Raw genomic sequence first — 26172 nt, 5'->3', positions numbered from 1 at the left:
CCAGTAAACAGTCTTTCGCTATTGTCTTGTCAAGAAGACTTGGGTAAAATCTGGAATTCCATTAAGAATGCCTAAAACAAACAAAAATGCTAACGAAGACTAGCTTAAATAAGGCAGAGGTACTGGGGAAGGAAAGATTTACCAAGGTATCTTGTGCCAGACCCCGCGTGATAAATGACACGTAATTCCAACCACCAACAACTTGGGTTTCGGGACACACACAGACGAGTCCCCCAGGACTTAAAAGCACCCTTCCCCTTTGGACAATAAATCACAAATTACCTCCCCGTTTCGCCAATGAATTAAGGGCTCCCGTCGCGCGCCCACGCGCGCTCTCGGCGCGGAGCTCCCGGCACTTCCTGGTCGCCACCTGCTCCGAACCCGCTTCCTGCGGGGCGCGTTTCCTTGCGCGCCGCTCCCGTTCTCGCTCCCGGTCCCGTTCCCGCTCCCGCCCTGCCAGGTGCCTCCAGCCGCTCGTGCTCACTGCTCACCACGCTCCGCGGCTCGGGCGGCCCACGCGGCGGGGCCGGGGCGCGGCGGGCCGCGCAGGGGGCGGAGCGGCGCTGACGACGCGGGCGGCCCCTTCCCCGCCGTGCGCGGTCGTCTTGGCTCCTTCCGCGCGACGCCGCGGCTGCCTCCGCGCCTGGGCCGTGCAGGACAGCGGCGGGCCGAGCCCCGAGCCCCGCGCCGCCCCGCGATCCCTGCGCCCACCGGGCCCGCGGCCGCCGCGCCGCCCCCAGGGTCGCCCCCGGCCTCCTCCGCGCTGACGCAGTCCGTGCCGCACCAGCTCCCAACATGGCGGCGAGGCGCTGAAGAGCGCGGGGAGACGCGGGCCGCGAGCGCGGTGAGTGCGGCGCCGCCGCCGCCACGCGGCCGGGCGCCGCCGGCGGGCCGCGGGGCCGGGGCCCAAGCCTGGACGTCCGGGGCCGGAGGGATGGGTGCCGCAGCGGGCGCGGGGAGGCGGCGGCGGCCCCCGCCCCCTCGCAGGGCCCGGCCGGGAGGGCGCCGCGGCGCGGGGAGGCCGCGGCCTGGGTGCGGGGGGCGCCGCCGCGGTCGCCGGGCCTGGTAGCGGGGGCTGCGCGGCCTCTGGCCGCTCTCGGCCGCAGTTGTGCCCGGCCGCAGGCCCCGCGCCGCGGCCGCCCAAAGTTTGAATGGGGCCTCCCGCCTCCTCCCGCCTTCAGGCGCGGTGGCCGTTGCGCGCCACATGCGCCCGGGCCGCGCTGCGATCATGGCCGGCGGCGCGGCGGAACCCGAGCGCCGGGGGGTCCCGGCGGGCCCGGGCTGCGCGGCCGTCGGCCGGGGGGAAGCGCGAAGCCCTGGAACAGCCCAGCATGGCGGCCGCGCGCGCTGCGGGCCGCTCTGCCCGCGCCGCCCGCCGAAAGGTGGAGGCCGTTGGGGCTTGGGAAGAGGAGAAGCGCCAACAGCTCCAGTCACTCGTGCTAGTATTTGCCTAGATTTTCACTGGTTTGTTATATCCTAATTATTCTCCAGTGCCTGTTTGAAGATGGACATGAGACCTTTTATTTTAGGTCTGCCTTGTAAGCTGTGGCTGAGCTTCTGAGAAATAATGTTTATTTTTTCAGGTATCTGTTCCACATTACCTGCAGAAGATCCTCTTTTTTGTGTGTGTGCAGAGATAAGGGGTGCTTTTCTGTGGGTTTTTTTTTCCTCCTCTTTTTTTTTCTTGCTCAGTTTGTTACGCTATTCCATTCATCCATGCAGTGGGGTCCTGCATCATGACACAAGTTTGTAGTGTTACCACAATAGAAAAAAAATAGGGAAATAGGAAAACTGTACATGCCATGTGAAACATTAGTTTATCTTAATCTGAAGAGTGTGTGAGTACCTTAATGTATCAGGGCCGTTTAATTTCTAGGGTTTGAAAAAAGAGTGTCTAATTTCTACTATATGAAGTGGATACAAAGCAGGGGGTACATGCGTAGAATAGTAACATTAGCAATTCCCTGGTTGGCACCCTTTGGGATGGTACTTCTTACTAAGGCTTCCCATTTTGCCAGCTCTCTTTTGGGAAACTGAAAAACTGTTTTGTACTTAGCTGGATAATGCTGAACTATTTCCAAAGAGGATTTGGAAGAATAATATTCTGTGGATTATGAGTGAAGAATATGGAGGAGATAAAGTTGAGGCTAGAAAGAAGACTAGATACAAAGTCAAAAGAGTAGACAACAATAAAAATGATAGAAATTTTTTGTGTGTGTGTGAGAGACTTACAAATATGGTTTGGCATTAAAAATTGTATTTCCTGCTGTGTTAGGTGATCTTGCCTTATTATAAACTTCAGTAATTAGGGAGAGGAAGGATTTTCTCTTCTGAGAAAGAAGAGAATATTTTGAGGATCATGTAACAGCAAAAAGTTTTAATTTCTCCATTGGTTAGACATTAAAAAAGTCATGACTCAACAAAGCTTTTCACTTGCAATCGGCGAGAGCATGTTTAGGTATTTTATCATCTTTCTCGTTCTAGATTTGTCTGTCTTAGGAACATAAAAGAAGGACGTGGGCTGGTGGGCAGACTTGCTTCTCAGCTGAATATTTTTGTTCTAGCTGAGATATAACTGCGTGTACATTCTTTGTATACTTGGGTATAAAAAGGCTGGGTTCATGTCAGTGTTGAGTGTTAGAGTAGCAGACTCTGCTTACCTCCATGGAGGACAGTGTTGTCAGACGCTGATGTTGTCAGGTGTCTCTTCGTTTGATCTGGGGAATACTGTGCCAGTAAACTAAGAAGACTTTTAGGAGACTTCCAGCACTATTTTGGAGACGAAGGTCTGCTAGAAAGTGATGCCAGACACTTACTTTCCTGCAAAAATTTTGAAAGTTCCTGAATTTCTTTTAATACCATTGGAGGGGGCAGCCAAGCTTAAAAACCTGTAAAATTCTCTGTGTGATGTTGTGTGGAAAGTCTTATTGCATGAGGTCCACACAACTGTGTATAATGTGAGTGTTTTATTTAGAAAAAAAAAAAGATTAAGACCACCTTATTGAGACGAAAACGTCATGAACCTGAAACCCATTCAAGTATAGTAAAACTTGCTGACAACAAAATCCTGTGCAGGTAAATCAGTAATATGAAAGCTAATTCTCTTGGTTGTCATTGCTGCTGTCTCTGGTTCTTGATAGTAAAATAGGAAGGAAGAGATGCTGATGTTTAGGAAAATGATGGAGATTGAGGATAAGCTGCTTGAATTTTTGTTGTTCCCATCTTTGGTATTGTTCTGTCATTTAGCAACCATAAATCCATTTTCAGTGTAATCTGTACTGAGCATTTAGTATTCTTGGTCTACATTCCCACTGTCACTTTAACCTGGTATGTGGTTCTGCCAAAATGTGTCCATGCATGGGAGGCAGAGAGAGTAGTTTTCACACATATTGGTGATCTGTATGAGTTTTAACCACATGGAAGTACAAGCGCTCCATTCTGGTAGCAGCCCCGGTTGATACTGTCTTCAGGGGATTGTGGAAGCATGGCCTTGGCTTCATGGGTCTTCCTGGCCATCGTCTCTTCTCCACTGTGTGACAGGTGCTGGTATTGCAGTTGTTCTGTAGCTGTGGGTCCTTCCTAATTAATTTCAGTCAAAAGGAGCTAGGTTATGTGAAACAGTTATAATATTAGATACCTGATAGCATGGGTAATTTCGACAGAAAAAATATCTTCTAGGCATACTTTTAGGCGTATCCACAGATACGAGTGATAATCCCAGGCAGAAAGGTGCCTGTGAATAGCTTGTGACAGTCATTTTTTTGCCCCTCAGCTCAGCTTGAAAGGGGACAGCTGTCTGCAGCCTGGCGAGGAGTTGGCCAACTTTATCCTACAAATAACTGAGTAAAATAATGATGCTGGCACAGGTGTGAGGAGATGTAAATCCCAGCTGACACAGCTGGTGATGCATGCATTATGGGTAGTGCTCTTGTGACAGAACTATGTACTTCTGGTGTATTTGTTTCATTTCTGGAAGTGGAATTAGGTGAAGATAGAAAGTTCAGCTTAGTATAGATTTGGGTTTATTGATGAGCATTTTAGGTGTACTAAAGTAAATCTCTTGGAAGTGTTTTTACTTAGAGGCTCCTCTAGGTGATGGTTGAGAATGATGAATGGCTTGAACATTTTAGGATGTAACTGAGGTTGCAACATCATCCTTTCTGTCAGGGTTTTGGAAGGAAGAAGTGAGCTGACCAAATGTTGCCTTGTATATTGGGTAACATATTAGTGTACAAATGCATAGTGGGAGCCTTCAGGCTCATTTTTGTCTGGTAAGTTAGTGATACGAACATTAATTTATCAATTTATGAAATTTATTTATTTCAGTAGTATCTGTTTCTGTGGGATTAACAAGGTAATAGTTGAAAAGAAATACGAGTGCGGAGAAATAGTTGGATTAAGTTAAAGACAGGGCTCACTGACAGGGTTTCTTTTTGGAGAATTGGTCATGAAATATAAAAGAAGAAAGTGTAATATAGGCCATTTTAAAAACCAACTGCAGCTGTCTTTTGAAATCAAAGATGCCCAAGGAACTGCAGGAGAGAAAGAAGTACTGACTGCAAAGAATACTTAAGTATATTGAAGGGGAAATACTCGCTTAACTTAAAGGTAGTTAGGATAAATGTCATTAATGTTTTAGCCTGGTTTGCCAGGGATTTAATAAAGCTTATCTACTCTATTTATTCCGTCAGCTCTCTCATTCAAGAATGCCTTGCTGTCCCCACCCCTTTCCTGTAAGTTTTGATTCCATCTTCTGAATGGTTTCAGGGATGAGATATTCCTGAATTATTTTTACATGATTTACAACATCTGCTGAAGAATTAGGCATGTTGATTTGGGCTGTTCAGTCAGAGCTTTCATACTGAGCAATCGACGCAATTGCCGTTTGGAGCCAAATGCAGCCAGTATTTAGGGGAGATTATTGGAGGATTTAGGGAAAGTGCAGGGGCACTGGAGGTAATGGGGGAAACCATATTGGTAAATAGATCTGACTTTATTGCAATGTGTGCCATAAGGATTTAGAGCACGCTCTAGGCTTCATTTGTTCCACTCTTCGTGAGAGAATGTAGATGAACTTACCAAATTAAGCAAAAGTTGGCAAGAATGAGAGTTTAGGTAAGATCCTCTTCTTTCCCTCTTCCACCTTTTTCTTTACAAAATCAAGTCAAAATTGCGGTAGGTATATTGACATTTATTTCATGATTAACTTTAATCATTATCAAAATCTGCAATTAAAATCGTATCTCATATTAAGGTGGTGTGTATTTATTTTGGCTAAAATGAGGTATATAATTCATGTATATAAAATCGTGTATATAGTTCATGCTTTCCTCTTCTGTTTCTCAATCTAATTGCCCATAAAGCAGAAATTGAGTATCTCACTTAAGTCTGAAGTTCCCATAAAATTGAGGAGTCATCTGCTACAGACCCTTGAATGTCTTGGTTCAGCTAAATTGATTTGCACTTTTATCACCAAAATATCTGTTGTTTTTTAATTTTTATTTTCCCCCCTTTCCACATGGCCGTATTCTGCTATGGACAGTGCATGAGTACATGACTGTTCCTCAGGCTGATTTCTCTTCTGACAGAAGTCCGTCCACTACCACCTTCCCATCTCCTTTTTCCCTCACCCGTGCTGCCTTTTCCTTGTGCCAGGAGTGTGTGTGAACAGTGGCATGAACTGGCTAGTGTTCTGCTAACCTGATCACAAGAAAATTTTCAGCTAGATGAGTTTCCCTTATTTATTTCTTCGTGGGGCTACAAAACTGCTTGTAGTAATAGGAGAGAAATAGGAGCAAGTAGGCCAAGGCAGGGCTGCTGCTTTTGATGCAGGTTATGGTTGTGTGAATTACTGTATTAGTTGCACAGCTATGAGGCTGGTATCTGCTGAGATTCTGCATGTTTGCAAAGTCCAGTCAGGCAGAGTTGCATGTCTGATGAGCTACTACCTGGTGTTTCATTTAAATGACTCCTGCTTTGTGCTTGGAATTTTCCCTGTATAATCTTGGCAAAACTGTTGGAGTAACATTGTGCATGAGGAGGAAAGAGAATATAGACTAATATGTTTACATTACAGTCTTTTGATTTCTGATAGCCTCTAGTTCTTAAGCTGAAAGTGACAGATGGCAACAATAGTTTTTCTAGGCTGTTCTGTGGCATGGCTACTAGAAGAGATTCAGTTCTAGAAGAGATTTTAGTACAGTTTTCTGGCAACAAAATATGATTAGAACTGAAAATTCATAGATTGCGTCCCGTATGCTGGAAAAAGTGTTCCAGTCTTAAAGATCCTTCTGTCATCATCATGTTGATTTCTTCCCTGAAGCGATTCAGAGAGATAGGGGAATAAGAAAAGAAAGAGAGCATTGCGGTTGTGTGTGATGTTGGAGACTGGAGTTCCAAATGACATAAAGGAGAGCCCTTACTAAAAATAAGGGGATTGATACAGTCAAGGATATGGCAAAGGCTACATTAGGGTTCTCAAGATACATCATCAATGCCATGAAAGGAGGAGAAGCAATACAAAGCTGAAGTCGTTTCACTTGGCAGTAACTGTGGAAAACCTGCATATTTATTTTTTAATGTAGAATGATCTGGTTTCTAATTGTAACAACTTTTGATCTCATAGTGACAGGAATCCTGGAAACGTGTATTGAAGAAATTGAATGCTTAAGCCTAGGTATCAAGCTGCAGCCACGAACAGTTATTTTAACTCTTTGACCATTCCTTTTTAATCTTTATGGCAAAAAAACCTGATATTTCTGAAAGTACCCTACTTCCATAATTATTACAGAGAAGTTAATGAAAAAAAAGTTTTATTGCTTATCTCTTTACATTCAAGTTGCAGAATACAGCTTATAAAATAAGAAGTAGCCTGTCCTTTGCACGGTTAGGGAGTCCTATCTCCTCAGTTCGGTGCGTGCTGCCAGGGAACTGGTGCTCCCCACCTCCTAGGATGGTTGGTGATAAAGATGGTCCTGATCAGAGCCACTTGTGGAGCGGGCTGTGGCACTTGCTTATGTGAACAGTAGAAATTTAATAGGGAAGCAGACCTCCTGTTTAAGTAGTGAAGGACATACATTTCTCATGCACAGAATTTTCCTTTGATTTGCATCTAGTGTTCTTAGTATGTCTGTCAATTCTTCAGAGCTGTCTAAGACTTACAGGTTGCGCCCAGTCGTGCTTTTGTAGGAATTCAATAGATTATTCCTTGCATTGAGCCCTTATTTCCCAGGATAACTTGTTTTTGTGCTTAAGCTTTGCCTGTCAACATGGTTGCTGTTGGTTTTCAGCCCCAGCTAGGCCTGGGGTGCAGCACGTGGCTGTCACTGCAGCTGCACCAGGGCTGCCAGGGCCTCTTGTCTGCAGCCCTGCGTGCACTTCTGCTTCACCCTCTGCAATGGTGTTTTACTGTGGGTCTCTGGTGAGCTGCTGCGGGTAGCTAAGGGAGTGGTAGCCTGGCCAAGGTCATCTTTATGGGTATCAGGGTGATTGAGGATGGGTAGGCAGGGTGAGTAGCAGCAGGGTTGTCCCAGAGCTGATGGACTGACTTCCAGCAGTCAGAGGATGGACTGTCCCAGACTCTTGGCTTTTTGTGCTTCCTGATGTCCCAAGCAGTGTGTCCGCTCCTGAGCAGGTGTAGATCGTGGACCAGTTCTTTTAATGGAAATGGACTTTAGCAGAAGCTGGCCTTGGGCATGTGCTGCAGCAGCTGACAGGCTTCTGAGGATGCCAGCCTGCACCGAGGCCAGCAAGGGAGGTGGCGTGGGGGCTGCACATCCTCAGCCACTAACGCTGCGCGCTGGGGTCCCAAATTAGGCTGGTTACACAGCTGAAAGGTAGCTCGAGAGCTGTGGTCCCAAAGCTGACTCGTGTCTCTGTGATTCATATTATATCTTGAAAACGCAAGAATTCTGGGAACAAATGGCTTAAAGTTACACCATCTATAGAGCCAGAGGGCTTAAAACTCTATATTCCCTATACCTTGCAGTATCTTCTTCTTTTTGTATTTCTTCATTTTGAACTATGACACTTAAGCTTCAAGTTAGAACTATTGCAACAAGTAGTAAAAATAAATCACTCCTTTGGTCCACAAAACACAAAATTGATGTAAAGTACTATGGACTTTTTCTTTCCTTTTTTTTTTTTTTTTTTTTTTTTTTTTAAGATATCAGTTTTTTATGCATTCCTTTTCTTATCTTTTGTGCAGTTTTTGTTGTCTTTATAAAATCTTCTTGTTTGACTTGAGCATAATTTCACTAAGCAAAAGGAAAAAAACATTTTTATTTTTATTATTTACAGCATCTAAGCTTGTGAAGCCATGGGCGTAAAGGTCCAGAGACCTCGTTGCTTTTTTGACATAGCCATCAACAATGTACCTGGTAAGAAAATTAAAATATGTATTCAACATTCATTTAAGTATCTAACAGTAATATGAATCCACTTCATAACAATGTGGCTTTTTTTTTTCTAGCTGGAAGAGTGGTCTTTGAATTGTTTTCAGATGTGTGCCCAAAGACATGTGAGAATTTTCGCTGCCTTTGCACAGGTTTGTAGATTTTTAATTCTATTTATAATTTTTAATATACCATGCTAGCTTGGCACCTGAATTATCTTTCCCAGTATTTTCTGACATAAAAACAAACATATAAAGCATTGTTTCTTGGCGTCTGTAGAGATTTAGCAGATTTTTCATATACATGTGATGCAAAATCAAAGCAGTTGTAGCTTTGGCTTAGGATGTTGCAGGAAGCATACGCTAATCAAGTTCAAATACTGACACAATAAGCTGATTTTCTGTTACTAGAAATTGCGGCTTACATAATGTAACATTATCCAATCCTGAACTAAGAGGTCAAACATGCACACATCTGTTTTAGTATTATGGTATTTTGAGGTATTTCAAAGGTATTGCTGGTATTCATTAGTGTCTTTGCTTTGTACTTGGCTATCATTTTATTTTTCTTTGGAGGTGGAGCCTAGTGACTTTCATCTCTAGTGAAATCTAATTAATTATTGAAAAGAAATCAAAAGTTTCTCTCCTACAAACATTAGAAACATTTCCAAATAGTACTATTTTTCCTGTGGGCTTCCTGTCTCTTCTTTTTTTTTGAGAGAGAGAATGCTAATAGGTTACCAAATTTTTTTTTTCTGTCCTAAGCATTTCCTGCTCTCTTTTACTGTCAGCTCTGGTCCCTTCCAGCTCAAGGGTTTGTAGCTCCTCCTATGAATCACTCAGCAGTAGTAATTTGATCAGGATCAGGTGTGTGATTAGTTATGTGAAGTTAGCTGGAACACTTTGTATGACACTTGTGCTGACTACAGGAAAGCAGGCATTACTGTATTTGAAATTGTCAGGGTTACTTGAACAAAACCAGCATGCCAGAATTTGATAATTTTGAACCCCAAGTGTATCTGTCTTTTTATTTTATTTTTAATGGGGTTTAGCTTGGTATGATGCTTAATCTGTCAAATACCCAAAAGTTAGTTTTGCTGCATTGAAGGTCTTATTTCCTTACTATTGCAAGAAATTTTTTCACCTGAAGTCTCTGATTAGCATTTCAAATCAGAAACAAATATAAGTCCATACTTAGTGGTTCACATGTAAAATTTGAGTTCAGATTAACTATTTTGGTGCTTCTATATATTTAAGAATAATGAGGAAAATATGTGGTCAAAGTGTTTATGACACTTTGACATAATTATTATGACACAGCAAATTATTTTCAATTTTTGATTTTATTTCTGTACTTTCATACTTATTTTTGTCAGTTCTGAAAAGGATATATAGTCTTCTTAAAACATGGGTTGATATCTTTTTCCCTTTTTTTTTTTTTTTTTTTTCTCCCTGCTGTACAGATGCTAGGCATACACCAACCTAGTTAAAACAAACACAGCTACCCCTTTACCAAAGATCCTGCTAGAGGTGCTTTTATAGCTAAGTCAGATGCATTCGGATACCCCAGTCTGCTATAGCAAATTTCAGAGGCAACTGCCCTTGACAGAAGCTGTCAGTCTTGCAGCTCAGATGAGGATATGGAAAGTCACAGTTGAACTGAGTGCCAGCACAGGGAGGAAAAGCTCTTTCTCTTTCCAACACAGTTTTACAGTTTACCTTATGGCTACCTTGAGGTTGGCTTTGCTGCTTGCAGAACTCCACATTGAGCTTTATGCTACCTTCACCATGGAATGTTGCAACTGAAGATTTATCTGTTCCTGTCCTTCAGGCAAAGCCAGTTACCTGAAACCTTCACTGACCATTCAATTTAGGTGAATCCAGAGAGGAGGCCTAGAAAGATTTGTGAGAGCACTTTCAGTTACATGACTAGTAATGTCCTTGCATCACTCATAGTAACACACTGTACCTTTAGCTATTAAAGCCTCTTTGGATGTCGTTTTTTTACATCTGGGCTCTTAATTTGTCTTCTTAAATTAATTGTAGCTATTCTGGGGAGGAGAGAGAAAAAAAAAAAAAAAAGTAATTCTTGGATATCTCCTGTCAATTGGGGTGTATGCTCATCTCTGCCAGTACTGCAGCACAAGGTGGTTTCTGCTCTATTTCCTTCAATGTAATATAAACCAGAAATGGACAGGTATGTGCTTACCTCTCGAGATGATTTTATTTGGAACTCAGTGAATGACTTTGATCAAGGCACTGCTCTTAGGGAGTGTTTTTTTTTTTTTTTTTTTTTTTTTAAGTAGTGGTGATCCTACAGGTGCACAGAGTCACTTTGGTTTTCGTTTTGTTTTTTTTTCCCTTCCTCTCCTTTAGGTGAAAAGGGTACAGGAAAATCCACCCAAAAGCCATTGCATTACAAAAGTTGTCTGTTTCACAGGGTAGTGAAAGATTTCATGATCCAAGGAGGCGACTTCAGTGAAGGTATGGTGTGAAAAACCCTAATGCTTATGTAATAGAATAGTCCTGTTTAGCATCCTTTACTTACATGAATTATTCTGTAACTTAACTACTTTTTGTTTTCTAAGTAAGAACTTCACATGAAAACACCTAACATATATATATGTGCAGTTTCTCTTCCATTACCTTAATACACAAAGTCTTATGTGTCATGGTAAAGTTGTTCTTTTTTCCTGCTCAAAGGAAACAGCAAGGAGATGCCTCTTATTATCTGATCATCTTTAGATATCTTCAAGAATAATGCCAGTGATTTGTAATTAGAGCAATAGTTTGTATTGTAAAACATCCTCAATAAAATATGACTCTCTTTATGACTACTTTAAGTTGTAACTGCTGCTTTTACTCTTTGAAGGAAATGGCAGGGGAGGAGAATCCATTTATGGTGGCTTTTTTGAAGGTAAGAGTTTCATGAGTCCACTCTTCCTTTGCAATCACGTTTATGTTCTGTTGTCTCAGTTCTGTAAGTTTCAACTCTGGTGTCTTTGTTAGGACTTTACTTGCCATAGAGTCTTGTGTTGTTTTTCACGTGAGGCTTTTAATGTGGTGGGGAGGTGGTTTCTTTTGCTTTCTGTGTTTTTGTTTGTTTTGTTTTTTGTTTGTTTTTTAAGATATAAACCCTTGTAATGAAAAATTAAACAGAAATTAAATTCGTGTAGATTTAGGAATTTTGCCAGACCTGCATTTTTAACTGTTTCTAAACGTGATATTCTGAACATACCTTTTTGGGCTTGAGCAGATAGCCAGAAGTTGCCTTTTTCTCCAGTCAGGAGAAGGACATAATGGAGTCAGATTTTCTTGAAAGTTTTTTTTTATTTACAGGAAAGGTGAAGCCTTCTTTTCCTGAGCTCAAGAGAACTTGAGTTTTAAGAGGCACCTGTTTTGTCAGTGTTGGTTCTCTTTTAGTCAATGTCACCTGAGATCATCTTTTCTCAACAGCCTGTTTCCCAGCCTGTGTTTGTCCAGAATGTAGTGGAGCATCTCTCTATTTCAGGGAGCAGTTTCATGTTACAGCTAACCCCATCTGATGGCCATCTGCCACATGAAGGGGTGCTTGTAATCTTCTCTGCTCCTTGCCATTTTTCTTCTAACATTGGTGCTTGTCTGAGCTTACAGCAAACAGTCAATGTAGTTATTCACTGGTTTTGGTAAGTTTAGGCTGCAGTTTTATATCAGGCCTTGGGTTGAATCAGCACTTTGCCACTGCCAGAGAAGAAAGGTCTTCGCTTGCACTGCTGTGGTTCCCGTCAGTTCAAACTAAGCTGATCCAGCTTGTTAAACTGCCATACAAGCTGCAGCAAAAATGCATTTGCTTCCATATTAGTGTTTCGACCCATTTCACTAGGTAGGCCAACAAGCATAAGAACTAACACAAGTGACTAGCTGAGGTTGGAGAAATTTTTGTTGGGGGAGATAGAAGAAGCAGCAAAACTTCTGCCTTGTAGCAGCCATAGCGTGAATCTCCAGGGTTGTTTTTGCTGATGAGGCTCCTTAACCAGCTCACCAGGGTTAGATAACACCTAGTGCAAGACGGCAGTGGTTCAGGTGGCGGTGGGAGTGACCGTAAGTGTCGCTGTCCCATTGACCCTGTGTGATGCAAGATCACAACTGTACAAGCAGTGTTCTTTTCCTCTTTGATTCTTTGTCTTGCCATATCTCTATATGGTAACGAATGAACTTCAATCTGGATGTTTTTAGATACCCCAAGAGCCTTTAATGCTATTTGGGGGATGAAAGGGGATCTGTTACAAGTGTCTGAAGTGAAGAATTATGATTATATTTAACAGTTTCAGGATTTAACCTGACCTGTTAAAATTATTATATCATCCAAAGTAAGATTTCTTTCATTTAAACTTACTTTCTTCATGGTTAGTCTGACTAAACTTATCTGTGTAGCTGATAAACAGAAGTTGTTTGAAATTGCCATCAAACTCTGTGTTTATTAAAATATAACAAAATAGCTGGAAAAATGAGGGGATTTCGTAATGCTGAATGCACCATGATAAACTTTTTCTACTTCAGCAAGACAAAGATCTGTATATGCACAATAAAAATAGCAACAATTTAAAATGATCAGATCTCTATTAACAGTGGTAGGAAACAAATTTCTTGATAAGGAAATTTCCATTTTTATTTTTTTGTCAGGCTAAAAATCTAAGTCATATTTCCCCTTCTTAAATTGCATTATATGAACTGTAAGGTCTTTTTAAAATAATGCTTGTTATTCTGGATCTAACTTTAATGCCATTTTTACTGAAATGGCAAGAATGAGTTTATTTAGGTTATAGCATTTATGTGAGCACAAGGGATTTCTGAAGTAATTGAAAATATATATATATATATATATTTTTTTTTTTAGATGAAAGCTTTGCTGTTAAGCACAACAAAGAATTTCTTCTTTCAATGGCCAACCGAGGGAAAGATACAAATGGTTCACAGTTCTTTATGTAAGTACTAGACTGTTAGAAGGTGCGTGTGGCTTGGTGTTTGTAGGCTGTAAAAGTAACTTTTAATTATTGAAGACTAGCTCATAAGCAGACTCAAAGTTGCTGTTTTTTCAGAAACTCCCAAGGAGGTCGCCATTTTCCTAATGAACATTTTAGGGAAAATGACTTTTTTTAAATCACTCTTGTATTTAGCACTCAATGTCTGCACAAAAGAGCTTTTTTGTTGTTGTTTTTGGTAGGTGTGTTCTAACTCGGGCAATAATGCAAATCTGTTAGATCCCTGCAGAATTTTATGACATTCTTTTAATGTCGAAAGGGAGGGAGAACAGCCCTGGAGTTTTTCTAGGCTCAAAAGTGGTAGAGAAATTTTCTGTCACAGAAAACTTTTAAATGGAGTCCTCATTTTGATTTAGCAGGTGTCTACTGCAGAAATATTTTAAGAATTCATATATAAACTTATGTATAACTCTTATCTACAGAAAGCATTCTTGAGATTCAACAGTCCTGCGTGTTTCATGACTTGAATTATGGTTAGTTGCGCACATCCATGCGTAACCACGTGTTCATGATAATGCGCCTGCCATTAGACCTGTACTTGGGACTGCCGACAGATAATGAGTATATTTATTTCAGAATTCAACTTCTGTCATGGCTGACATGCCTTGTAATCTTTTGTGTAGTGGGAGCTGTGAACCATTTGATTGTCTGCAGATAAAGACAGTCACTTCTACTTTTCTTGTCAAGTTTTTTTGTACACAGCTATTTTTTCCTTTTTTTCCCAAAGATTTTTATAAAGAATAGGTTATTTGCAGTCTTGTTCCTTTGAGACAGCTTGCCCTATTTTTATGTTGCTTGAAGTGATAATACAATTTAATAGAGTACTTGCGTATAAAGATACTGTCTGAGAATTTATTAATCTGTGCTTTTGTTTCACCTGCATAAAATGTTAGTCAAAGTAAGAAAATCAATTAGTTTAATATATAGAACATTAAATAGCTGCATGCGGACTTAACAATATTGTAATAATGTACTGTTTTTCCACAGTTTTATTAGCTTACTCAATTTTCATTTTATGTATATATTCACTAAATATACATATATATGGGTTTTTTAATATATATATATATATACACCTTACATGCTTCAAATGTGACTGTTTTCCACTAAAACTTGCGTTTTTCTCTTTAAATTCCTTCGTTTGACAACAAAAGAACAACTAAACCTACACCTCACTTAGATGGGTAAGTATGTTTATCATCATCTTCTATGTTCATTTGAGGAATGCCTTGAAAAATTTAATACTAAGAAGTCATATTTCTGTTTAAATCTTCAGACATCATGTTGTTTTTGGACAAGTCATCTCAGGTCAAGAGGTTGTGAGAGAGATAGAAAACCAGAAAACAGATGCATCTAGTAAACCATATGCTGAAGTTCGCATATTGAGTTGCGGAGAGTTAATTCCAAAATCCAAAGGTAAAGTTGAACTGTAAATTTAACTGAATTTATTTGAAAGGAATTGATGAAGTTGTGCAGAAGGGCATCTAGCCAAACAAATCTAGTTTCGTTTTTTTGAGATTGTGACTTCAGTTGATCAAAGGTTTATGTAAGATATTTTTAAGAAGGTAAGATACTGATTAAAAATTACATTCTGATACAGGAGGGGAAAAAAAGATTTTTTTTTTCCTATCAATTCTTAACAATAGTCTTTAATGAAGATTTATCATGCAAAGGGTATTTCTGGGGGATTTTGCAGAGAGCATAGCTAGGCTTGATTCATGATCTTCATGGGTGCTAAAGATGTCCCCATGGAATCCCTGCTTTTAAAAGTGTGTCTTCAGAAAATGAAACTGATTATGGCTGCTTCATAATTCATTTAAAAATAATTTTACAAATCGGGTTATCCTGCCAGTACAATTTCTATTTATATATATATATACGTATGTGTATACATAAATATATATATAGAGAGAGAGTGCTATCAGTATAGAGTACAAAATATGCTGATACAGAGTACAAAGTTAAATAGGAGACATAAAATATTTACAGAATAGAGTTGGTTCTAGGGAGCAGTTAATCTGATAAGTTGTGTTTTGCCTGTACTTTGGATCCATGTCGCCTTCCTTTCTTCTTTTCTTGTTCAGCCTCTGAAGCATTCATTTTTTTCCCAACTGCTGTTACACATCATTATTAGCCCTTTTCCACCAGCTAGCTGTTCCGAAGAGTTGTTGCAGACTTTTCTGCTCCACAGATGCCAAGTTTTAGCAGACTGGCCGTTAGGTACAAAGTGTTTGTTTTGGCTTCAGCGGGCCAGTTCAGAGTAAAGCCAGGGAGAGCTACTCTCCCTCCGCTGTTGTAGCTGCCTGCAAGTCTCTTGTCTGCAGACACAACTGCTTTCAGAGGCCTTTGTGATACAGCATTCCTCACAGTGACAACTTTGTCCTGTTAACAAGAGTTAATTATGATAGTGCTCGTGAATAAATATCTGTGAGTACATATACTGTGTGTAGTCTTCACAGTAAGAAGCAGTAGGTCATTAAAGAGTGGCAAATGGCTGAAGAAACCCAGAAAAATACAAGGAAAAACAAACAAACAGAAAAACCTCTGAACGGCAAGTTGAGGAACAGTGAAAACAGTGGAAAAAAAAAAAAGGTGAAAAACAGTGGGAAAAAAAAACCCATAAAGCAAACATCTGTCTTCTAGTGCCTCAAAATGAAGGCACAGTCTTTTGGGGGAGCATCCAAGTGACTGGGTTTGATGCAGGGTGAGTGTGAGTGTCCTTGTTGCACCTGCAGGGCAGGATAATCACCCTGGCTGCTTTCCGGCCAGGTGCTTTCATTTCAAGTGCGGTAGCCTGATAACATAGGGCCCATGTAAGAGCTGCTGTACTCCCTGGCAAGCTGAGGTGTGGAGAGTGCCTGGCTGTGCCATGCAGAGTGATCAGGTAATTTATGAAGTCTGGCAAATGCTGTAGGTCACAGTGAATGGAGTGGGAAGCAAGGCTGCTATTTCAGATGCGTTGATAGGTTGAAACCCAACACAGAAGATAACGAAGTGGAGCAGTTTGTCTGTAAATAGAAGTCTCTCCTCCTCACCAACCTTCATTCTACAGGATCAGTGTTGTTTGTTGGTGTGGTCTGTAATTGGCTGCAGCTAGATTGATTTGGGCTTCGAAATAGTTATTTGCTGCTGGGCAGAGAGACAGTTAGAGGTCAGCAGAAAGTTTATCTGTAACTTTCTGCCAAATATTCTGTTTGCTGTGTTACCAGTTCAGCTATTTTTTGTTACTCCACTCTGTCTTCCAAATGTGCATGTGCACACTTAAAATATCATCTAGCAGCAAAAATACGTTAAGATAACTTTCCCTTTTTAAAGAGCTTTTGTAATCATTTGGCTTAGTATTTGTTTCCTAACAAACTCTGATACACAATAGCTAGTATAACTTACATCATCCTTTTGGGCACAGGTCTGTGTTGGCCAAGAAAACAAGTGTTTGGCTGGAATAAACAGGTGTTATTTTGTATTACAGATAATAACAAAGAAGAAAGCTTAATTTATAAAGGGAGAAATCTTTGTGTGAAAGCATCCTGTTTGCTCTATCTGAATAATTCTCAAATGCAGATAGGTTGCGCTATGTTGGTAGTAGTATTAATCTTGCATTTCTCTCCTCCTCCTCTTTTCCCTGTTTTGTGAAGAGGAGTTTTGAATTCTTTGGATAGACCAGGCTACTAAAAGATACATAAAATAGGCTAATATTTCCAGCCCATATGAATGCTACTACAAAGATTCATTTACTCTTCCAGAATTCATTTCTAAGTCCAAGCTGAAGACTGTATGTTATTCTAAAATACAGATTTTCTGTGGCTAGAAAACAAGGTGTTTTAATGGTAGCATTTATTTCTGTGTATTTTTGTTCTGTTCAATGGTCAAGGTTCAATTTCTTGTTTCTGCAGCTATGTTATGTTGTGCAGTGAATAGTGGACTCTCTTTGCGATTTGCAGTAACAAACCAAAACAATATTATATAGCAGCTACAGAAGCCAGTTTTGATAAGACTAAGTCTGAAATGACCAGTGCTGCTTGCCTTCTCTTCCTTTTGCATTTCTGGATAGAACCTCTAATTTTGTAGCCTGTAGCTTGGTGTAAATTTCTTGATGCATTTGGAAATGCTCATACTGTTCAACTGATAGACACTCAAGTGTCTAGCTCTAAGCCTCAAATGCCTTTTTAAGTTCTAATATTTTTTTTTAGTAGTATCATTTTTTTTTCAAATTAGTCTGACTCTGAACTAGTACTTGCATCACTCTTAGTATTTTTATGCAGGTCTGAGATTAGTTTAGGGGGTGAGAGGGGAAGATTAGTGTCTGTTCTTGGCTTGCTTGTTCCTCAACTGCTATCAGAATGCCAGTGAAATGCTGATTTAAAGCTCCAGAACACGTGCAAAAAATAATAAAATACATAGTAATGGAACAGCCTACACTAGCAGGGTTGCTTTTTAATACCAGGTGTTAAATGGTGTGTATCTTTTTGTGTGTGGGGGGGGGGGTCGGGGGGCGGGGAAACATGATGAGCTGGAGGATTTAGGGCTGTTTAGAGCATGGTTTCAGTAAGCAAAAGGCTTCGTGGTCTGTGAATCTTCACTTACCTCCTGGGCTGGCTTAAATAGCTTCATCTGGAAGCATTTACAGTTGTATGTCTTCTTGCCATTACAAATTTGGTGCTTTAGAGCATATTTGTAAATAAAATATGTTTGAAATCTCATGTGTATTATTTAATTGAAACAGTATTTTTCCCTAAAATACTTTTTTTCCATAAATAAGCTCATGAAGATACTAGCTATTTGTTGGGAGATTTATTAGAAATGTTTGTTACTGAAATGTATTCTGATTATTCTGATTTAAAGCCAAGAAAGAAGAAAGAAAAAGACATAAATCGTCATCTTCATCCAGTGATTCAGAAAGTTCAAGTGATTCAGACTCTTCTTCTGATTCATCATCGGATTCTGAGAGTGCTTCTGAAGAGAAATCCAAGAAAAGAAAAAAGAAACACAAGAAAAATTCCAGAAAGCATAAGAAAGAAAAGAAAAAGAGAAAGAAAAGCAAGAAAAGGTCAATTTTGAGAATGTTCTTGTTTTTATTAAAGAGACTTTGGAAACATTCTGTATTTTTACTTCTTGCACACCATAATACTTTCTTATACGATAGCTAATATATATATGTGTGTGTGTGTTTATGCATATATACATATATGTGTATATGTGTACATATATATACACACACTAGCTTGTGAAGTAGATGTTGGCAAGTTTGGGAGACAGACTGTTTTCATGTAGTAGCTTGAATTTTTCTAATTTGATGGTAAAGCACACTGTAAGTGTGAATATCTCCTGTTATTCACACTTCTGAAAGAATGGGCTGAGACTTTCATGCATCGGGCTTGGGACGTTGCAGGGCTTGGTCTGGTGTAGGTGTTGACTGGTGTTTCATGAAATTCACTTCTGTATGCAGTCCAAATTTAAATAATGTGCAGTGGGACTCCTGAGAATATAGTGTGCAGGAATGAAACAAAATTTATACACAGATATGCATACTTAACACTAGTAAAGCTCCGTCTTACATCCTGAAAGTCTTACAGTTTCACTGGAAGATAATAAAAAGACAGATGCATAAGACACTCATGCTTCTGAAAGTGTTACTTTCAGTCTGATCGTTTTGCTCACATTCAGTATAGGATACAACTGTGTAAGAGCAAGCCATGTTTTTCCAAGCCTGCACTGCAACGTAAGGAATACTCGATTAGGGCAACACTACTGACCAAATTTACATCCTAGGTATCACTTCTCTGTACCCAAACACATTTCACACATAATTATGGTTTGTACCAGCTATTTGGAATAGTTTGTAGGCGGTTATATGTGCAAGTATTAAATCTGAGCTTGACTTTTCTGATATGTTTCCTTTTAGTCTGTGTCTAAATTTAGAATACATGCATGTTTGATATTGCACCATTGGAATTTGTAGATCAAAAATATTGGTTAGAAATCTGGTGCACTTATGCACATAAGGAAAAAAGTAGCATCCGAAATAGTTCTGCTTGTTCTCTAGATTTTTTGCTTATTTATTTTACAAAAGAAAAATACTAGTTTTACCTGTAGATTTCATCTCCTTAAATGTGTAGCGTGTACATTTTCAGTATAATATCTCTTTCAATTATTGTATATCAAGTCAGTGTAATTTCTGATTTAAAAAAAAGCATTTCATCACCCAAATAACTTATTTAAAATATGAATATTTCTCTTTTGTACAAAAACAAAGCTCATCCAGTGAAAGTGAAGATGAAAACCCTGAAGCACAACCATTATCTACTGTCCGTCCTGAAGAAATTCCTCCTGTACCTGAAAACAGGTTCCTGATGCGGAAAAGTCCTCCTAAAGTAGATGAGAAAGAAAAAGAAAGGAAAAGCAGGGAGAAGGAAAGAGAAAGGTAATATGTGTGTTTGAACGTGCCTACTCACTGCTGGCAGGTGGTGGTATGCTGTTTTTTCAAGTGTTTATAGTGAACCAGTATTTCTTTCCCTATTGAATAGTGATACATTGTGAGCACTGCTGGAAGAAAAATGGATTTTTCAGTCTAATTATAACTTGTATTCTCTGCCTTAGAAAAATAGGCTTGATGTTTAGGAATGGTTTCAGTGAGTGAAAAATAATTAAAATATATATATGAATAAAATACATGGATGCTACATTGGACAATACATTTAGAATTTATTAGAATTTTCCCATCTGAATCTACAACTTTTTATTTCAAAATGGAAAAATACGTGTGCACTTTTAATGAATTTAACCTAAAAATAGGTCAGAACAAGTTTGCCTAGTGCTTGTGTTACAAGGATTTCATTTGAATGAAACTTGAAGAAAAAAATGATGATAAGAAATTTGGGAGCTAATTTATAGCAGCTTTAATTGGAAGTTACTGGCAAGATGGGGGCTGCCCTAAGCGTCTTAGAAAGGATGCAGATATTCCTGCATCAGCTGGTTACCTCAGGTGAAAGCTTTCCATGGCAGCCAGCCTTGTCTGGACGCGTGGAGCGTCGCAGCTGCTCGGGGCGCTCGCTGCCTGCAGCCCCCCCGGCAGAGGGAAGCCATGGGAAGGAGGGCCCGGCTGCACCATTCGTGTGGTCCCTGCAGTGCCTCCCGGCTGCCGGAGCCTCCTCACTTCTCATGCCCGTGAATGAAACATCACGTGGGCCAGGAATCCATTGCAAACTCATTTCTCCCATATCTCTGTAGAACTTCAATGTTTTAAAAATGGTAAAAGAAGTTAGCCTCTCTCATGAAGAATTAGTGTGGTCAGTGTGAGTTCGATGTGTTATTTTGTCCTGGCATGTGTGCTACTCAGTTTGCGAACTGTGAAGTTGCTACCAAGAAGTTTGAAGGAAAAGCCACTTCTTTTCCTCACTCGAAACTTTTTACAGCTGTATTATCTTTTTCAGATACAGAACTGTAAGAATTTTTTTTCTTTAAGGTCTCATACAAAACCAAAAAGTATACTTGTTACTGTCTGCACTAGTAATGGGGAATAAAAGTAAAATTCTATTTAATATGTGAAGAATATTTAAAATTATATGAGCTTTTAATCTTGTTTTCCCTCCTTGTAGTTTTTTAAGATCACGTTATAAGCAACATCACTTTTTTTTATTTTTTATTTTCAGTAATCTATCAAATTCCCAGTCAACATACCAGAGAAGGCTGTTAGTGACCAGATCTGGAAGGAAAATAAAAGGAAGAGGACCAAGGGTAAATGTTTACAGTCTTTTCCCCAAGCCAAACATGCAAACTCGCATGATGGCACACACCTGCTGCATTTTCATTAGGATTGTCAATTTTAAAAAGCCCCAAATAAACAGGTCTCATTGCGTGTCACAATTGATTAGTGGGCTGAAGCTTAAGAAAAGACAGGGAAAATTACGTGTTTTTTTTTGTTTGTTTGTTTTGTTTGATTGTTTGTTTTTGTTTTTCCCCAAATTACCAAAGTGACCAAAGGATAATAGCCAGTTATGCTCAAGCTTTAAAAGAAAAAAAAAAGTTGTGTAGGTTTGCATACTGAATTTTTTTGAAGATTAAAAAGCATGACAGCAGAATGTAATATTTTAAGTCGTGAATGTTGCTGGCAAAATCATGAACAAGTAATGTTTAAACATCAGAAAGCATAGAAGGATGTGAGAACTTCTTTAATATTGATTAGATAAATAGTTCTAGTCTTATTTTTTAGAATGGAACCTTACGTCTGTGTGCACTTCTATTTTAATTTGCGTGAGCCAGCTTATATATTAAATAGAAAATCTTATACTTGAAGAAGCCAATGGTGTTTTGTGTGTGTATGAGTACTTAGAAAAAAATACAAATTCTTTTCAGGAGAACAAGCTTGTACAAGAGATCTACTCTTAGAAGGAAAAAACAGAAGGGAGTTGCTTTTGAGCACTGCAGTTTTAAAAATTACAGTCTAAGGAGAAGGAAAAAAAAAATTAAAACATCTGTTTTGTACTTTAGGCTGTATAAGTTTTGACATAACAGATATCAGCAGTTAGAAACTCTAAACAGAAATCTCTTACAATATCAAACAAACAGAATTAAAGTTTAGTTATTAAATTAATTATGAGAAAATGGATGTGATTAATTGTTTTAGAATCTAATTCATGATGGAAACTTGCTTTGTTCTCATTTGTGAATCTGCAGGGACACTTGAAACATGAGTTCTTACAAATTCTCAAGTTTAGGGTGATATAGTGATTTGCAGGATTTGTAAAACAGCTTGCTGAAATGCTTGCAAAACAGGCTACCAAAACTTTGTGAAGGGGGTGTGTTGTCTAGAATCAGCGTAAGTGCAAATCAGCCAGTTTATGTCACTTTTATTTGTTAAGTAGAAATACATAGCCATCACCAATATTGCTCATCCTTTTTGGTTCTGTCTTGTAACTCACTGCTGCTAGTGCTGCTGCAAGAGGCAGATCTTGCATCTGGTGATCCATCCCCAAAAAAGGGGACTAGTGAGCACCAGAACTAGTGTCTGTAGCAGCAAAGTGTGGAAGTCCCCTTTTTATCAGGGGTAAGCTGTTAGATCAATTCTCCTGATCTTATGAAGCTATATACTATACATTTTTTATATAGCAAGTGGTTTTACAGAAGCATCCTTTCTATTGTTTGAATTTCTAGTAATAAACTTTAAAGAAAAATGGGAAGAAGGGCTTTGGTGTTGCTTGCCAGATAATTGTCATTGCTAAAAAAAGTGAGTTAAATTTGTCCCAATAAAAATGACAGAAGACTTGCTAGCTTTGAGTAGAACAATTCTGAAGTAAAGTCATCTTAAAAATAAGTTATTTGATCAGACATTTGGTATCCTTGATTTGACTGAATGTCAAATATGTTTTAACTGAGTAAATTAATAAATTGTTAATGTTAGTTCAGCTTGGTGTAGAAATCGTGTCACGTTAGATGCAGTGCAGAATCAACCACCAGGGATTAAAAACCTTGCTTAGGCAGCAAAACATGTGAAATTCAACTTTCTTTTCCTTTCTTTTCCTTTTTAAAGCGTTACCGGACACCTTCCAGATCCAGGTCAAGAGATCGATTCAGGCGCAGTGAAACTCCTCCACATTGGAGGCAAGAAATGCAAAGAGCTCAAAGAATTAGAGTATCCAGTGGAGAAAGATGGATTAAAGGGGACAAGTAAGATTGTTTCTTTTCAGAAATGCATTTAAATTTGTATGTGTTTAAGTAATACCCTTCTCAGATTTTTCTCTTGTCTTACAGTAACTTCAATGAAAATGTTATTGATTATTAACTTTGCTTACCCTTTGCCTCATAACTCCTCCTGTTTTTAACCATGCTCATTTGTGACTACTGTAGATTTGAAGTTATTAATGTAACAATCATAATGTGATTGAAATTGCAGTTATGAAGCTCTTTCACTTCTGACTTCATTTTGCAGAGTGGAGGAATTCAAAATATTTAAAAGCTATACTTTTCTCTCTCCAAGGAGTGAAATAAATGAAAACAAGAAAGATAATCAAAAAAGCCCAGGAAGAGGAAAGGAGAGAAAAATATCAGACCACAGACAAGTTTCCGAAAGTCCAAGCAGAAGAGGAGAAAAGGAAAAGAAAAAAGATCATAAATCAAGCAGCAAAGACCGGGAGACAAGACGGAATTCAGAAAAAGACGACAAGCATAACAAAAGCAAGGCCAAGAAAAGAGCTAAGTCCAGAAGCCATAGCAAAAGCCGGGAGAAATCAAAAAGTAAAGAAAGAGACTCCAGGCACAGCAGACATGATGAAAAGAGAGCAAGATCAAGAAGCAAAGAGAGGGACCATGAGAAGGGCAGAGAAAAAGAAAAACGTTATGATTCTAGAGGAAGAGATAAAGAAAGAAGCAGGAGCAAGGAAAGAAGTAGAAGGGCAGATTCAAGAAATAATGAAAAAGATCATAGTAAGAGCAGAGACAGGGATAAACACAGGTCAAGAAGCAAAGATCGTGAACACGGTAGAGGAAAACATAGTTCCAGCAGTAGAACAAGGGAGAGAAGCAAAAGCAGGGACAGGGATAGGAGAAGAAGATCTAGAAGTAGAGACAGAGATCGCAGTAGAAGTAAAGAATATTCAAGGAATAGAGATAGAGATAGAGACAGAGACAGAGACAGAGATAGAGATAGAGAAAGAAGAAGAGGAAGATCAAGAAGCAGAGAAAGGAGAGGCACACCAGAGAGATACAGAGGAAGAGAAAGCCGGAGGAGGAGAGAATCGAGGAGTTCAGAGAGAGAGGATAGTCAAAGCAGAAACAGGGATAGGTATTCCAACAGAGAAAGCAGAAGCTCATATAGGAGGAATGATAGTGAAAGCCAAAGGAGGAGGCGTTCAAGAAGCCGTGACAGTAGCAGTCCCGAATCCAGCAGAGATAAGAAGTCTAGCAGAGATCAGGATAGAAGTCCAGATTCAAAAAAGAGACCAAATAGTAAAGAGAGAGAATCAAAAAAATCATATTCACGCAGGAGCAAAGAAAAGGAGAAGTCACCAGAAAAAGAAACAAACCAAAAATCAAAGAGTCAGGAAAGAGATGAAGCCCAGAATAAGGATAAAAAGTCTGATCATGAAACAAGTCCTGGAACAGATGACGACCGGCATGGATGAGTTTGTGGACTTAATGTTTCCATTGTCTCAAAGTTTTAGAGACATTTTGGGAAACGCTTTTTTTAAGATGTGGACTTCAGTTTGGTCTTTTGATAATCTAAAACCTGGATCATTTGTACTGCTAAAGTTTTAATAAACTTGAAATGAAAAACACATTCTATGCGTAATACAGTGTGCTGTGTTTTAAATATTTATTTTATGCATCCTGGTGTGTTGGCAGGTAGGAAGGTAACTTCTGTTCCACGTTTGTTTTCTACCTGATGAACTTAGAAATTTGTGCAAACAATCGTTGCCCGCAAAGAAGTGTGTTTCATGTGTGAAGGAGAGAGCTGCAAATATGCTACATGTCTCGTTAAAACTAGTGGAATTAAACAAGATGTCCGTTACTCCTACCATGCTGCTATTTTCATATTTTAGTATGTAGAAAACCTGAGGAAATCAATGATTTTTTTTGTTTGTTTTGCAGTGAGTCAATCTAAGTAAATCTTCACTGTTTGCAGTTTGTCAGCTGTAAAACCTATTCATGCCCTAGGGCAGTTGCCTGTGTTTGGGAATTACTTTTTGGTTCTAAATATTTTTGTAGAAAGCAGTTTTTCTGAAGTGCTCATCTTTTGGTGCAACTTCTTCTGTAACTTCACTTTCTCTGCTCTCATGTTTGTTACGGAAAGAATCAGCTTGGATGTTGCAGCGTGCAGTGCCCCGCTGTCACTGCTGGCGACAGCGGCACCGCTGGGAAGCCCGTTGGCAGCGCGTCTGAACCTTCTCAGGGGCAGCACGCCTGAGCAGGGTAAGGAACACGAAAGCCCTTCCCCTTTTGCTGCTTCTTCACTGTCCTTGAGAGAACTGTTGTTGCTCTGTAATTTTTGGATTATTTGAAGTAGGATTTCAAGTAATACTTCAGGACAGCTGTTTTGAAATTAATTTACTACTACTGAAAACTTGCTTTCCTTCCAGAGTCTCCTTAATCTGAAGACTGTCCTTTGATTTTGCTCTCATCCTGTACTTCTTGTGTCTTCTCTCCTTTCATCCCTAACCCTTAGGACCCAAATCTGCATTTCTTAGCAGCACACCTTCATATAAAGGAGGAGGTTGCCTTGTATTGCTGCAGCAGTGCCCGCATTTTTGCTGCTTCCAGAGAGCACATAGTCTGTGGGAAGGCATATAGTAGGCTGAGAGAGGGAGGATAGAGTGGTGTAAGCCCCAGCCAACACTTCATTCAGTATATTGCACTGTCTGCACTGAATGCAGACCTTAACAAAAATAGATTTATGGCTGGCAAGTTTTAAAATTTGTAAATGTAAATGTTAATGTAAAGCTGTGGTAAAGGATTGTAAACAAAAGGAGGAACAAGAGGGAAAAAAAAATACTAAAACCGCAAAGTTATTTTTTATCAAAATAGTTTGTAGAACTGCTTTGGCTATTCATTCCCCCCTATGTTTTTGCACCTATTTTGCATGACAGTGGCCATTTTGTGCAGGATGTGTGAAGCCTTTCACAAGCCTACATGGCTGGTGACATCGCTGTTCCTTGAGAGGGGCTGTGGGAGTAAATGCGAGGACTGTGGTGGAGCTGTTCTGCAGGAGGCCGCTTGGAATTTGGAGTGCAGCTCCTGCACTGAAACTCAAAGGGGCAGCAGGAAACC

The 26172-nt window shown here is 39.7% G+C and overlaps 1 protein-coding gene across 3 annotated transcripts; it reads left to right on the top strand.

Annotated features, from left to right (window-relative positions):
• The first annotated feature begins 760 nt into the window (after positions 1 to 760).
• On the top strand, positions 761 to 24685 carry PPIG (peptidylprolyl isomerase G). 3 transcript variants are annotated; one of them, XM_088519444.1, is made up of 13 exons: positions 761 to 844; positions 8299 to 8378; positions 8471 to 8545; positions 10769 to 10876; positions 11265 to 11309; positions 13269 to 13356; positions 14568 to 14597; positions 14690 to 14829; positions 18256 to 18460; positions 19667 to 19834; positions 21063 to 21147; positions 22940 to 23076; positions 23339 to 24685. In XM_088519444.1, the coding sequence occupies exons 2-13, from the start codon at positions 8318 to 8320 to the stop codon at positions 24528 to 24530; spliced, it is 2334 nt and encodes a 777-aa protein (XP_088375570.1). In that variant the 5' UTR covers positions 761 to 844; positions 8299 to 8317; the 3' UTR covers positions 24531 to 24685. The 3 variants fall into 3 exon arrangements, with proteins under 3 accessions (XP_088375570.1, XP_088375571.1, XP_088375572.1); XM_088519445.1 differs by having other exon boundaries at positions 763 to 844; positions 23387 to 24685; XM_088519446.1 differs by lacking the exons at positions 761 to 844; positions 8299 to 8378 and having other exon boundaries at positions 8463 to 8545; positions 10833 to 10876.
• The last annotated feature ends 1487 nt before the right edge of the window (positions 24686 to 26172 follow it).

This window comes from Tinamus guttatus, unplaced genomic scaffold (assembly GCF_059628265.1).
Source record: "Tinamus guttatus ecotype Peru unplaced genomic scaffold, ASM5962826v1 Tinamus_guttatus_pri_ptg000060l, whole genome shotgun sequence".
In the NCBI taxonomy this organism is placed as follows: domain Eukaryota; kingdom Metazoa; phylum Chordata; class Aves; order Tinamiformes; family Tinamidae; genus Tinamus; species Tinamus guttatus.
The sequence above is the reverse complement of the archived record's forward strand: the minus strand, read 5'-3'. Positions and strand labels throughout refer to the sequence as shown.

What these genes read in the sequence shown, in the direction of transcription:
- PPIG (XM_088519444.1), top strand. Translation starts at nt 8,318, where the DNA reads ATGGGCGTAAAGGTCCAGAGACCTCGTTGCTTTTTTGACATAGCCATC. An exon ending in GTTAATTCCAAAATCCAAAG is followed by an intron (nt 14,830 to 18,255) that starts GTAAAGTTGAAC and finishes TCTGATTTAAAG; the next exon opens with CCAAGAAAGAAGAAAGAAAA. An exon ending in TAAAAGGAAGAGGACCAAGG is followed by an intron (nt 21,148 to 22,939) that starts GTAAATGTTTAC and finishes TCCTTTTTAAAG; the next exon opens with CGTTACCGGACACCTTCCAG.